Source organism: Opisthorchis viverrini (assembly GCF_000715545.1).
Source record: "Opisthorchis viverrini unplaced genomic scaffold opera_v5_103, whole genome shotgun sequence".
Taxonomy (NCBI): Eukaryota; Metazoa; Platyhelminthes; class Trematoda; order Opisthorchiida; family Opisthorchiidae; genus Opisthorchis; species Opisthorchis viverrini.
In genome coordinates this window covers 1,010,895-1,023,335 of record NW_008751758.1, presented here as the reverse complement: position 1 = coordinate 1,023,335, position 12,441 = coordinate 1,010,895, and the positions used below count along the sequence as shown (strand labels likewise).

Here is a 12,441-nt window from a genome sequence, read left to right as displayed (position 1 = left end):
TGAAGATGTCTCCTCGAATGGTGACGAAACGTTTGCAAGTCAATTGCCAAGCTCGGCGAACAGATCAACAGCCACCTGATCAATTACCAACATTCGTCTCTACCAAATGACTGACTTTGACTAACGCATCACTCGTGGAACAGTAGAGTCTGAAGCCACATTAGTTGGTGGCTAAAGATGAAGTTACATTCGATATCAAGGAAGTTGTTCGTCCAAAGCTGACTCAAGAGCTCTTGGCATCCATTTGGCGCTTAGCTGCCCTGCAACCTGAAGAGAGGACGAAGACAGATACTATCAGGTTGTTCAGGTCAAAAAATCGAGCCACGAACCTTCTGTTCACTAGTTCTGCGCCTTAACCGCTGACCTATCCGGCGACGATTCGATAAGACGAAGGGTCTTTGAAATGAAATTCCAGGGACACCGTTACGGAAAAATGGGGAATATCTCACATAAAGTGGTTTGGATGTGTTGAGTGGACAGGAAAAAGCGAGCAGCCCTCGAGGAACCAGTTAGCAAAAGGGAGTCATGGAGGACAGGTAAACTGGCACGTGGTTAAGGGGATAAGGGGATCAAAAATTAAGTAAAGATCTTAATTCTTCCATGCATGCAGGAAGTTCGGAATCCCAAATGTGTAAGGCATTGGAGAGAGTGAACACGAGCAAAATTTGTGACACCTGAGGCGTCGATTGCAGCTTCGGGGTTTCGATAGTTAACCCGCCTTCCATACTTTGTAACCAAGTCTATCCACTCTGGTTCTTTCTGCTGTCCGAAAATGGCTACAAAAAGTCGTTCAACGGACATACAGAGCATGTGACCAAGCCAGCGCCAGTGTGATCAATTCACCTATCGTGGACAAATCATTTCTTCCGAAAACCATTCGACCTACTTCAGCCTTGCCCATCCAATGTTCTCACAAGACTAGGGCAGTGCTCTTAAGACAGCGGTGGTTAAGCGCTGAAAGATTCACAACATCCTTAGTGCGCAGCGGCCAGATTTATGACCTATATAACAATATGGAGAGCATTGCAGCATTGTAAACTCGATCACTTGACAGATAAACCGACGCCACACCTGCGCCACAGGTGATGCAGCTTCACAAAGGCCGCTCTCGCCTTCCCACTTCGGATGAAAATATTGGGAGGAAAAGTGAGCGGGAAAACCTGGCAGCACAAAGGCACGAAGAAACTACGTGCCGGAGGATGTCGCAGCGTAATCTGATGGATGAGAAGTTAAAAAAGTGACCAAGGGGTTGTTCAGTATCTGCGCCGTAGTCCAAAACGCAATAAGGAGAGTAGACAGAGTGAGTAGGAAGATGGTGATGGGAAAGAACTCGGCCTCGCAGAACCCGTATAGGAAGGAAACGGGAATCATTCCGGAAACTTTCGGAAAAGGTTCAGTTCATAGTTCAACACAACTGTTTAAAGTTGAAGGAGGATAAAGAGGACGCATCACCGGCAGAGGATCAATAAATATTTGCTGCAACGGGGAGAGTTGAACTTAAGCCAAAATGGATTAAAGTCGGTAGCATCATAACCCAGGGCGGAAGCCTGGTAGAGGTTACCAGATTGGAGAATTGGAGTCTCAAAAAGAGCGACAGAGGATAGAATGACAGATAAGATGGACCGACATAATGTTGCAGTTCAATACACAGAGTTTGCCCTATGGGCTTTCATAATTGCATGAGAAGAAGGAAAGAAGTACCCGTGAGTTTTATATTTTAATGTTTGTCTGTGAGCAAAAATGATATTGAGTGGGAAACATATGGCTTCTGAAAGTTGGACGGCATTATCTCCTCAAGGGACGGCGTAAGCCATATACCACCTGAAAGACGGTGATCGAATTCACCTAGTTTCCTTGTTTAACGCTGAAAAGTGGCTGGAATATTGAAGCGATACGGCCTTGACAAATTGTGAGGCATGATTTCGCTGCGTGAGACTCAAGTCCAAAAACAGCTTTTTCATGGCGTTCGACGCAGAAAGAAGCTTCTCTGAGGAAAAACCGGTCACAACTCAGCAACTCAATCCGTGTACAGATGTTGCTCTTATTGAGGTTACTTTACTAAACATGGTAAAAATCAAAGATGGTCTAAAGATGTCAGTGTCTAAGCTGAATACTGTCAAATCGACGGTACATGGAGCAAACCGTGGTTGAGATCTAAAACCACTAGGGCGTATGTGCGACAGATGGGAATCGAATGCACGTTAAGATACAATGTTAAGGAACGCTTACACATGTCCGTTTTCTCCATTTGCTGCATAAATCGTCTGCTCTGCGATGGTTTCAATATAATGCGCGGGATATATGGCCTGATTATTCGACTGCAGCGCGTTGAGTTCCGTTGTACCCGTGGCTGGACGACTGGTACTAGTAGCTGGATGGAAAGATGTTAGGGGTAATATTAAACGAACCAAGCTTCCCAACTAGAACGTGTTGACCGTTCTGCTGTATGATGGTTGGAGTGGTCCCGTGACCTTTGGGAGAGACTTGAACCACCGTAGCAGTCGGCCCGGAGGCAGACTGCATATCTCCAAAAGCCAAACGTAGACCCAAACGACCTGGAAAGGGTAGAAATCAGTCACAAAGCCAACAACCAGAGTATAAATCCTGCCGCAGAAGCAAATGAAACTAGCTTGGTAAACTAACTACGACTACACTCTTCTGTATTCAGGGCCAAGATGAGCACGTGATGTCAGTATACTGGCCCCCACCTCTGATGCAAACTCAGCCGAGAAAACAACTCTTCGAAGAACGGGCTCACTAGAGAAAGAAACAACCAAATACATGTGTTATTTAGTTCTGCTGAGCCATGACTCTCGTGATAAGCCGACTCTGCCATATCAAGGGAAGGAGGCACGAAGGCTGGGATACGGCCACTTTGACGAAGCCTAGACAAGAGAAATCGAGAGGCTGAAGCTGGATTCGAACCACAGCTAACCACTGAGCTAACTTTAGCGCCAAACTGCAACAAGTGGGACACTGATTCGGAGAAAGACGCAACTAACAACGTCTAAGCATTGGATTGCGAGCAGTATAATAGAACTGCTTGCCGATCAGGGACGTATTCCACATCAGGGGTTCAACACAACTCAATGAACATCACCAAAACCGACGTCCTGAGTTGCAAAAGCCATGTACGTTTCACAGTGGCCATAGCGACCACAGTTCCGCTTGCCGACGATCTGAGTATATACCGATAATAACTACGCATTGGAGGCAGTAGCTTATTAGACTGAGGCGTGAGTCCAGAAGCGTCAGTGGATTTTTCATGGAGGATATCGGAAGGGAAAGCTATCCACTGAAGTCAACAGCTTGGACGCACGCGGGCCATTGGGTGCGCGACAGGTCATCTCAGTCTATGTCTATAGCCATTGGCGTGTCCATCTCGAGATCCTTATCCAGGGCTAAGGCAATGGTCAGCGCAGCTCAGTTTGCCTGTAATTGCTTCCACACTTTGTTACCAGGTCTACCCATTCTGGTTCTTTCTGCTGTCCGAATGGCGGTACGAAAAAGGGTTACAAGGGGGTCGTTCAACCGACATGTGTAGCACGTGACCAAGCCAGCACAGCCTATGCAGTGAGCAGTTGACCTATCGTGGACAAGTCATTTCTTCCGAAAACCATTCGACCTACTTCAGCCTTGCCCATCCAATATTCCCACAAGACTAGGGTAGTGCTCCTACGGCAACATCCACAGCGCGCAGCGGCCAGCTTTCTGACTGCAGCATCGCCAGCTTGAGCACTTGACACATAAACAGACATCACGTCTGTGCCACAGGGGTTTTCGCTTTTCCGATCCGAATGGAAAATGGCTAGGTCAACGAGAGTGGTATGGTCGCCCAGATGCAAAAAAATCATCTATTGCCTCAACCGTGTCATCAAGCATGAGGTCCAGCTTTGACCTCACCCAGTCCCGTAGTAGCTCTCTGCATTACACAGGTGATCCTTATCAGAGGCAGCAACATCAGTGTAGATAGTGCTGCTTCACTGCCTGACAAGCATAAGGTTCACCTCATTATATTTTAAGTCTTAGACTGCAGAGAAAAGGGTTGGGGGGAGGAGACCTATTGCTGACCTTTGTCAGGCATTCCCAGGTACCTACACCTCCAAGCGCTCAATGAGACGATCTGGAAAGAAATTGACAGCACGAACGTCAGTGACATCGATCAGCTGTCATTTGTTGCAATACATACAGCCAAGCATAAAGGGGGGCCTCGGGGACCCCATTATGGAAGGTATACATTACCAACAAAACTCAAAATCCTCGTTATCTCTTTCACAACCTTCTGCTAAGTCATACGTTGTCCAACTCACAGAGCTTGGAGAAAAACATTGCCGATCAGGGACGTATTCCACATCAGGGGTTCAACACAACTCAATGAACATCACCAAAACCGACGTCCTGAGTTGCAAAAGCCATGTACGTTTCACAGTGGCCATAGCGACCACAGTTCCGCTTGCCGACGATCTGAGTATATACCGATAATAACTACGCATTGGAGGCAGTAGCTTATTAGACTGAGGCGTGAGTCCAGAAGCGTCAGTGGATTTTTCATGGAGGATATCGGAAGGGAAAGCTATCCACTGAAGTCAACAGCTTGGACGCACGCGGGCCATTGGGTGCGCGACAGGTCATCTCAGTCTATGTCTATAGCCATTGGCGTGTCCATCTCGAGATCCTTATCCAGGGCTAAGGCAATGGTCAGCGCAGCTCAGTTTGCCTGTAATTGCTTCCACACTTTGTTACCAGGTCTACCCATTCTGGTTCTTTCTGCTGTCCGAATGGCGGTACGAAAAAGGGTTACAAGGGGGTCGTTCAACCGACATGTGTAGCACGTGACCAAGCCAGCACAGCCTATGCAGTGAGCAGTTGACCTATCGTGGACAAGTCATTTCTTCCGAAAACCATTCGACCTACTTCAGCCTTGCCCATCCAATATTCCCACAAGACTAGGGTAGTGCTCCTACGGCAACATCCACAGCGCGCAGCGGCCAGCTTTCTGACTGCAGCATCGCCAGCTTGAGCACTTGACACATAAACAGACATCACGTCTGTGCCACAGGGGTTTTCGCTTTTCCGATCCGAATGGAAAATGGCTAGGTCAACGAGAGTGGTATGGTCGCCCAGATGCAAAAAAATCATCTATTGCCTCAACCGTGTCATCAAGCATGAGGTCCAGCTTTGACCTCACCCAGTCCCGTAGTAGCTCTCTGCATTACACAGGTGATCCTTATCAGAGGCAGCAACATCAGTGTAGATAGTGCTGCTTCACTGCCTGACAAGCATAAGGTTCACCTCATTATATTTTAAGTCTTAGACTGCAGAGAAAAGGGTTGGGGGGAGGAGACCTATTGCTGACCTTTGTCAGGCATTCCCAGGTACCTACACCTCCAAGCGCTCAATGAGACGATCTGGAAAGAAATTGACAGCACGAACGTCAGTGACATCGATCAGCTGTCATTTGTTGCAATACATACAGCCAAGCATAAAGGGGGGCCTCGGGGACCCCATTATGGAAGGTATACATTACCAACAAAACTCAAAATCCTCGTTATCTCTTTCACAACCTTCTGCTAAGTCATACGTTGTCCAACTCACAGAGCTTGGAGAAAAACACGTCTCGGTATATGGTGTTTCGGCATGCGTAGAACATGGTCGAGCCATCTTAGCCGATGGTGCTGGATGTTTTCCGCGATTGAAGTACCTGCTGCACACACAAATACCCATCTTCTAATTACCTCGTTAAGAGTTCGTTGATGGCGTTAGACACCGCCAACTCTTATGCGCTGCATTCAAAAGCCGATCTGAGCAACTGGTCAGAAGAAAATAAGTATAAGCGAAAAAGAGGAACGGTAATTAACTCCTTCAAATTTCGTTTGGAGCGATGTGCTGAGCACTTCTGAGAACAGTTCAGCTGATCTCCCTAAGCACAACAACTGGAAGAACAGAAACCCGACGTGATATCAATCCTCGAGCTCGACAAGGCACATCGCGCGGATGGCCCACGGCCCGCACTCTTCAGAGGTGGGTGAAATGAAGATAATGACAACCACACTGCAGACGATTTGGAACAAAAACATAATAACAACCGCATAGAGCACTCCGATTGTCATCCGTCTTCAAAAACTGCGCAAGAATGTCTTTCGAAAAACACCGTGGCATCGACCTGGTATCCGTCGTATCCAAGGTTCTCTCCGGCATTATTTTGAAGAGGATGATCAATTATGGGTGGAAGGAGATCCGTGAGAGTCAAGCTGAGTTTCGCCCTAGCCGAGTATGCATCGACCATATCTTTACCTTGAGACAAAATCTTGAATAGTGCCACTCCTTTAGAGGTCTTACGTTGGTTGCTTATCTTGATACGAAGGCTGTTTTCTACTCTGCCGACCATTAAAAACTTTGCCAGTGTCTGGTGATCAAAGGTGCCCCTGCCAAATTTATATCCCTTATGAGGGCACTGTACGTGAACTACCGTGGGCACGTGAGAGTATAGTGAAAAATCGTTCATCTGTAACACCCTTCCGGTGCTTAGCTACCAAGCCACACGAAGGAAGTACGAGGGCTGAGATACTGTCAGGATGCCCAATCCTAAACAGGGAAAGTCGAGATGCATATGTCGTGTTCGAACCACGGACCTTCCGGTCAGTACATTCCGCTCTAACCTGAGAGTCAAGCTGAGTTTCGCCCTAGCCGAGTATGCATCGACCATATCTTTACCTTGAGACAAAATCTTGAATAGTGCCACTCCTTTAGAGGTCTTACGTTGGTTGCTTATCTTGATACGAAGGCTGTTTTCTACTCTGCCGACCATTAAAAACTTTGCCAGTGTCTGGTGATCAAAGGTGCCCCTGCCAAATTTATATCCCTTATGAGGGCACTGTACGTGAACTACCGTGGGCACGTGAGAGTATAGTGAAAAATCGTTCATCTGTAACACCCTTCCGGTGCTTAGCTACCAAGCCACACGAAGGAAGTACGAGGGCTGAGATACTGTCAGGATGCCCAATCCTAAACAGGGAAAGTCGAGATGCATATGTCGTGTTCGAACCACGGACCTTCCGGTCAGTACATTCGCGCTCTAACCACTCAAGCCATCGCACCCCCGAGAATACAGTGCTATCCCCTGAGATCCTCACGTCCAATGGTGTTGAACAAGGTTGCCCTATTTCAAGTTTGCCCTCCAACTTTGTTACTGACGTACTGCTTGAAATTTCTCTGCCTGTCTGTGAAACCCTGGGGACTGATACACTCTCGGGACGTTCGTTCACAGACATTTAGTATGCGGACGATATCGCTCTCCTTGGTTCAGATCCTTCAGAAAAGCAAACCATTTTAAACAATTAAATAACTCTGTCATATGGTTTGGCGTGCACTTTATACATCCAAATGTAAAGTGCTGCTTACAGATTGGGTGGGGTCAAACCCACACCTCACGCTTGTAAGCGAGCCGATCGACGTGGTTAATTTATTTACCTAGACAGTTGTAAAAGTTCCGGTGCTGGCTGAAGTTGAGATCGAGATTACTTCTTGATTCTGGAAGGCCAGGGCAGCGCCTGTCAACCTCCAACACCTAAGATGCCGATGTGACATCAGTCTGTCCGTCAAAAGCGGAGTTTGTACGGCAGTCCACGGTGCAGTCCATACTGCTTTGTGGGTCAGAGGCCTGACCACTACGCGCAGAGGACGTACAGATGTTAGTGTTTGGCCATCAGTGCCTCTGCACAACTGGTCGTGTCTGGTGGCAACACCGGATCAGTAATGCTGAGGTACGCTAGATGGTCCTAGGAAGAAGAAACTCTCCCGCGGTAGGTGAATCACTCAAGCGTCCATAGGCTACGCTGGTTAGGACATGTACTCCGTAAGTCAGAAGACCGCCTACATCGCGGAGCTCCTATCACCCAGCCCTGTATCGAGGAGAAGCGACCGAGAGGTGGACAGTGTATGACCTGGAAACGACGTATGAAATCGCTAACCAGTGAAATGAATCGGGTCGATAACTACCGCCTCCCTAATTAAGGACTCCAATGGCTCTCAGTAGCACTCGTGCATCAAAGCGATCGCCTTCAAGGCGCAAGCGCCCATTTCCCGAGCTAGCTGAACATCACCCCCAAGACTTGGTTGTATGTCCCATACTCTCCCACTTCCTGATCATCGAAACTGTAGCATATGGAACCAATTTGCCTATGGTAAAGGGTTTATAAATTGTAAATTAAAGTGAATTGTTGCAGTACCACAAAAACTAACGGCCGAACAAAACGATCCACCAATGGTTTTCAGTAATCCTGAAAGCTGACCCAGCAGCTCGATGAGGTCTCAAAGTGGAACGGCATGAACAGTATTCTATAGTTCTATTCTACAGTATTCTATTCTAGACTACTAGATCATGGCTTGCTTCGGGTGGGCTTATTGACAGATATAGGTACATGGTCAGAGGACCAAGCAAACAGCTGTTGGGAGTAGCGAAATATACTCATTTGCATAATAGTTTGACTTTCCAAATGGGGGTGGCGAGACCTAACTGCATCGCTCGTTTAGGTTCTGTTGAGTGTTCTCAGTGCTGGCCACAGTACATATTAGATATGCAAATCAATAAAAGTTTCCATTGGGCCCTATATTGCGGATTAATTGAAACGGTTCCGTACATTTCCGACTGCACTGCCCCCTCCAAATCTTGAAATTTTTGGTTACACCATACCTATGTCCATACACGGGCCTCGGTTCAACTAGATTCTGACCTACCCCATTTGAAAAAGCGCCTCACATCAAGCAGTGAATCAGAACCAGGACGTAATGCATTGTACAATAAGCTTCAACTTGTGGTTCACGAATTTACCTATTGCTAGGCACGATCATTGTTTCTGAGGCATACCGGAGAAACCAGGTTGAAACCTACATCCAACGAGAGCATCATCTGAGTCATCGGGTGCATCGAGAACAATAGGCAGTCAAGACCTTAGGTCTGTATGGCTACGTCACCCACTCGATTAGTCACCCAGTGGTATGAGATTGGTTTCGCAACGACGTCCACGGTGACTACATCCAAGACTGCTGAAGAAAATTGGCGAAAAAACCCGTCACTACTGTCACACTTTGCAAAGTAAATGTACCAACATATCACTGACAAGCTGAGTTCCAACGTGTACGTTAAAATCTCAACTAGTGCGGTTGCATCTGAACTTCGTGGGATAAACACACAGTAAGATAGAAGGGGACGAGTTGGACCAAGTGGTTAGAGCGCGGATTTACTGACCGGAAGGTCCGTGGTTCGAACCCGACCTCTGCCTCTCGACTTCCTCTGTCTAGGCTTGGGCGAGTTGGCAGTATCCTAGCTCTCGTGCCCCCCTCGTGTGGCACGACAGCTGGTCACCGAAAGGGTGCTACAGCTGAACGAAGATAGGGTCTTTTGCCCAGTTGACAGTAAGTTAATGTGAGTCCACGACGCTGTAACTAAACAGTTTTGTATTTTGAACGATGTGAAAGCTTAGTGAGACGCTCCACCGGGCAACACATTGGGCTGACTACGAGCATCGAATCAATTATGGATTCTTCAACCCGAAAATTAAAGAGACTAATCCCAGCAAAAACCCACAGGAGCAATTAGAGAGCCACCAAATGTGTTCAGTCGACTGCATCTAGAATGCAACGATGAGGTTTTCTAAAGTACTGTGCTTGAGTCTTATGTTTGAATTTCGGGTGTAGTAAGTGCCTACTGATGAGGTATTTAGAGGGCGCTAGAGCAGCCTTCTGGCCCGTTTGGTTAAGACTTTTTGCCGCAAAATCATTGGGCCAAATTTGGATCAAACGGAATGCGCAGACTTCTCAAGGCTGTTTGCTTTGGCAAATTTTCACTCAAACTGTTTTTGGGTGGAGACGACGTGTGCACTAAGATCCTGTTTAATTTGTTTGCCTGTCTCAAATAGGGACCACCTCACCAGACAGATAGCGGTATCCACTTCCAAAGTGGCCCAGTAGGTGTGGCTATTACAGAGGGTGCCGCACTCTTCGACACAACATCAGACTGACGTATGGGTGGCGAAACCTGCGCCACACTGACATACTAGACCCGCTGATGCTGCAGACAGATTTTCACTCCATCCCACAGATCTTTGTAATCACCGTGCAACTGACCAGAACGCACGCACTATACGCGACCACCAACAGAGCCACTCAGATTGCCGTGGTTACTTCAGCTGATTTCCATGCTGTCAGCGATACAACTCTACCACCCGATTTCGTCCCTGTTCGAAGACTACCTGCCCCTGAAATTCGAAACTACGTCTTGAGCATTACACTAGTCATCAGATACAATATTATACGTATATTACAGTGTGCAGACCTGAACTCTATACACTGCACTCTTCGAGACGGGAAGGCAAGCGTGTTCAGTACCAATGTAGGTAACGAAGTACAAACGTACTGTTTGGTAGAGACGCCAGAACAAAACCGACTGTTCAAATAGGTCTAGGCCACAAAAAATAATTTATTGATTGAATTTTACTGAATGGGCTGCACAAGCTCAAGTCATGGGGTGACGATGGTACTCGAGGAGCTCCAACCGATCGATGATACAAAATAATCTATAGAAAATTAATAATCCGAAGTCCATCGATCAACAAAGAATATCAAGACCACAGTCTAAGTACGAACAGCATACACACTTTTAACACAGCATAGCGAATGGCAACCGGTTAATCACAAAATAAAACCCCACCTTAGTTGACAGGAGACAGTCGTCAACAGATACGGTGGCTATGGCGCTCACTATGGCGGCGAGGCGTTGTGTCAACGGTTGCCAACGTCGCAAAACAACATTAACTAATTTAGTGTAACCAAACAAAAACCTCAGTTCAGATGGTCAGTCAGCCAAAATTTCAAGGTAGTTTTGTGCTTCTCTTTCTACTCCACCGATTTTCGGCTCTGCAACATGACAAAACTACATTACATCGATTGCACCATTGAGTGAAACTTTATGGCACGGGCTCATCGCGCGGTACGTTCGAAATCGGTTTCGTTTTTCCCTCGTGCAAATTCGTGAAAATTTTTTTCGTTGTTCAATCTATTCACAGAGTACACACGAGTAATTGTTGAATTTTATTACTCTAACAAAACATTTGAGTGATAACCCTTCATATTTTGCGCACACCTATTTTACATCTAGTCCGAAACATGACGTCAATCCATACCGATCGCCCTCCGCAGCCATTGGTAGACCACAATAGATGTGGGCGGAATGGCTGCCCGTCGAACGTCAAACGCGGTATGCAATGCCACGCCTGCAAGGCCTGGTGGCATTTCAAATGCACGGGTTTACAGGACGACCAAATAAGCCGACTAGCCAACTCTCCTGACCCGTTTGTCTGTGCCAGCTGCCTCTATGTCAAGGGTGCAATGCATACCGCAGCGAAGAGGAGAGTTCCCCGAAACGGTACCCAATCCCCAGTGCAGATGCCGAAAGACCACTGCCAGTGTTCCGCTTTAATCGGGATACTCGACGCGAAATTAGAGCGTCTTTCGAAGGCACTGGAGGACTCAGGCGCTAAGAATGCAGCGACCTGGGCGAAAGTCGACAAGGAACTTTCCTCGCTGAACCAATACCTCGCGATGTCCATACCGGGTCCCATGGCTGCGAAGAAAGTCATACAACTTTCTGACGCGGCTATAAAAACCGCCACAGCGTCGCTAGTGGAAAGACGCCTAAGGGAAAACAGGCTGATAATCTGGGGATCGTTCTCCGGAAAAATCACGCCAGCGAAGCTGGCACAGTCGATCCTCAGCAAGCCTGATCAATCACTCCACGCAGAATGGCTACGCCAAGAGGGAAGTAAGCGAACCCTTGGACTTCTAGTTACTCTTTCTTCCCCGTCCGACGTACAGGCAATCTTGGAGCGGGCTGGCAGCATTCAAAAGGCCATCCCAAAGAACAAAACCGACCCGGGAAACTTGGGCAAATGCCTCGATCCGGTGTATCAATCCGTGAATATCATTACAGAATATTGTTGGATGGTGGTGACGATTGTTCACGTGGTCATAATGTGCCTCATTAAGTCCAGGCGTAAAACTATAACTTTCACATTTTGAGGAGGCTGAAAGCAAATGTAGTTCAACACTCTTGTTATTTAGCTTGGCAAAAGAATGCGCACAAACCATGGAAGAGTCACAAGGTTTTCAAACCACTGACCACCGGGGTTACCGTATCATAGCCAGCTTGGTGGCTGTAGCGATTACGCAAAGACTTGGTGCGTAATGCAACGGAAGTCTGAAAACAGCAGATCAAACTTACCGGGTTTAGGTGATTGTTGGCATGTCTGACATGGGCCCAACCACTGTTTACCGAAGGAAGCGTTGTTTTTAGTTCCGAGGCATCCTTTTTGGATGGGATGCGAGGGACTTGGAATGGTAGCGTGAAATGAAGACAAATTAAGCCCCATGTGGTTCTCATGCCCT

General features: G+C 47.3%; 1 protein-coding gene across 1 annotated transcript in view; it reads right to left on the bottom strand.

The window, feature by feature from the left end:
- Positions 1-4,329, bottom strand: part of T265_05437 (hypothetical protein) — a gene marked incomplete at both ends in the record, with an annotated part of 28,115 nt that extends 23,786 nt beyond the window's left edge. Inside the window, 3 exons of the mRNA XM_009170444.1 lie at positions 2,230-2,371; positions 2,409-2,555; positions 4,311-4,329. Of these exons, the coding sequence (XP_009168708.1) occupies positions 2,230-2,371; positions 2,409-2,555; positions 4,311-4,329 (308 nt within the window). The remainder of the gene's footprint in view (positions 1-2,229; positions 2,372-2,408; positions 2,556-4,310) is intronic.
- Between the last annotated feature and the right edge of the window lie 8,112 nt (positions 4,330-12,441).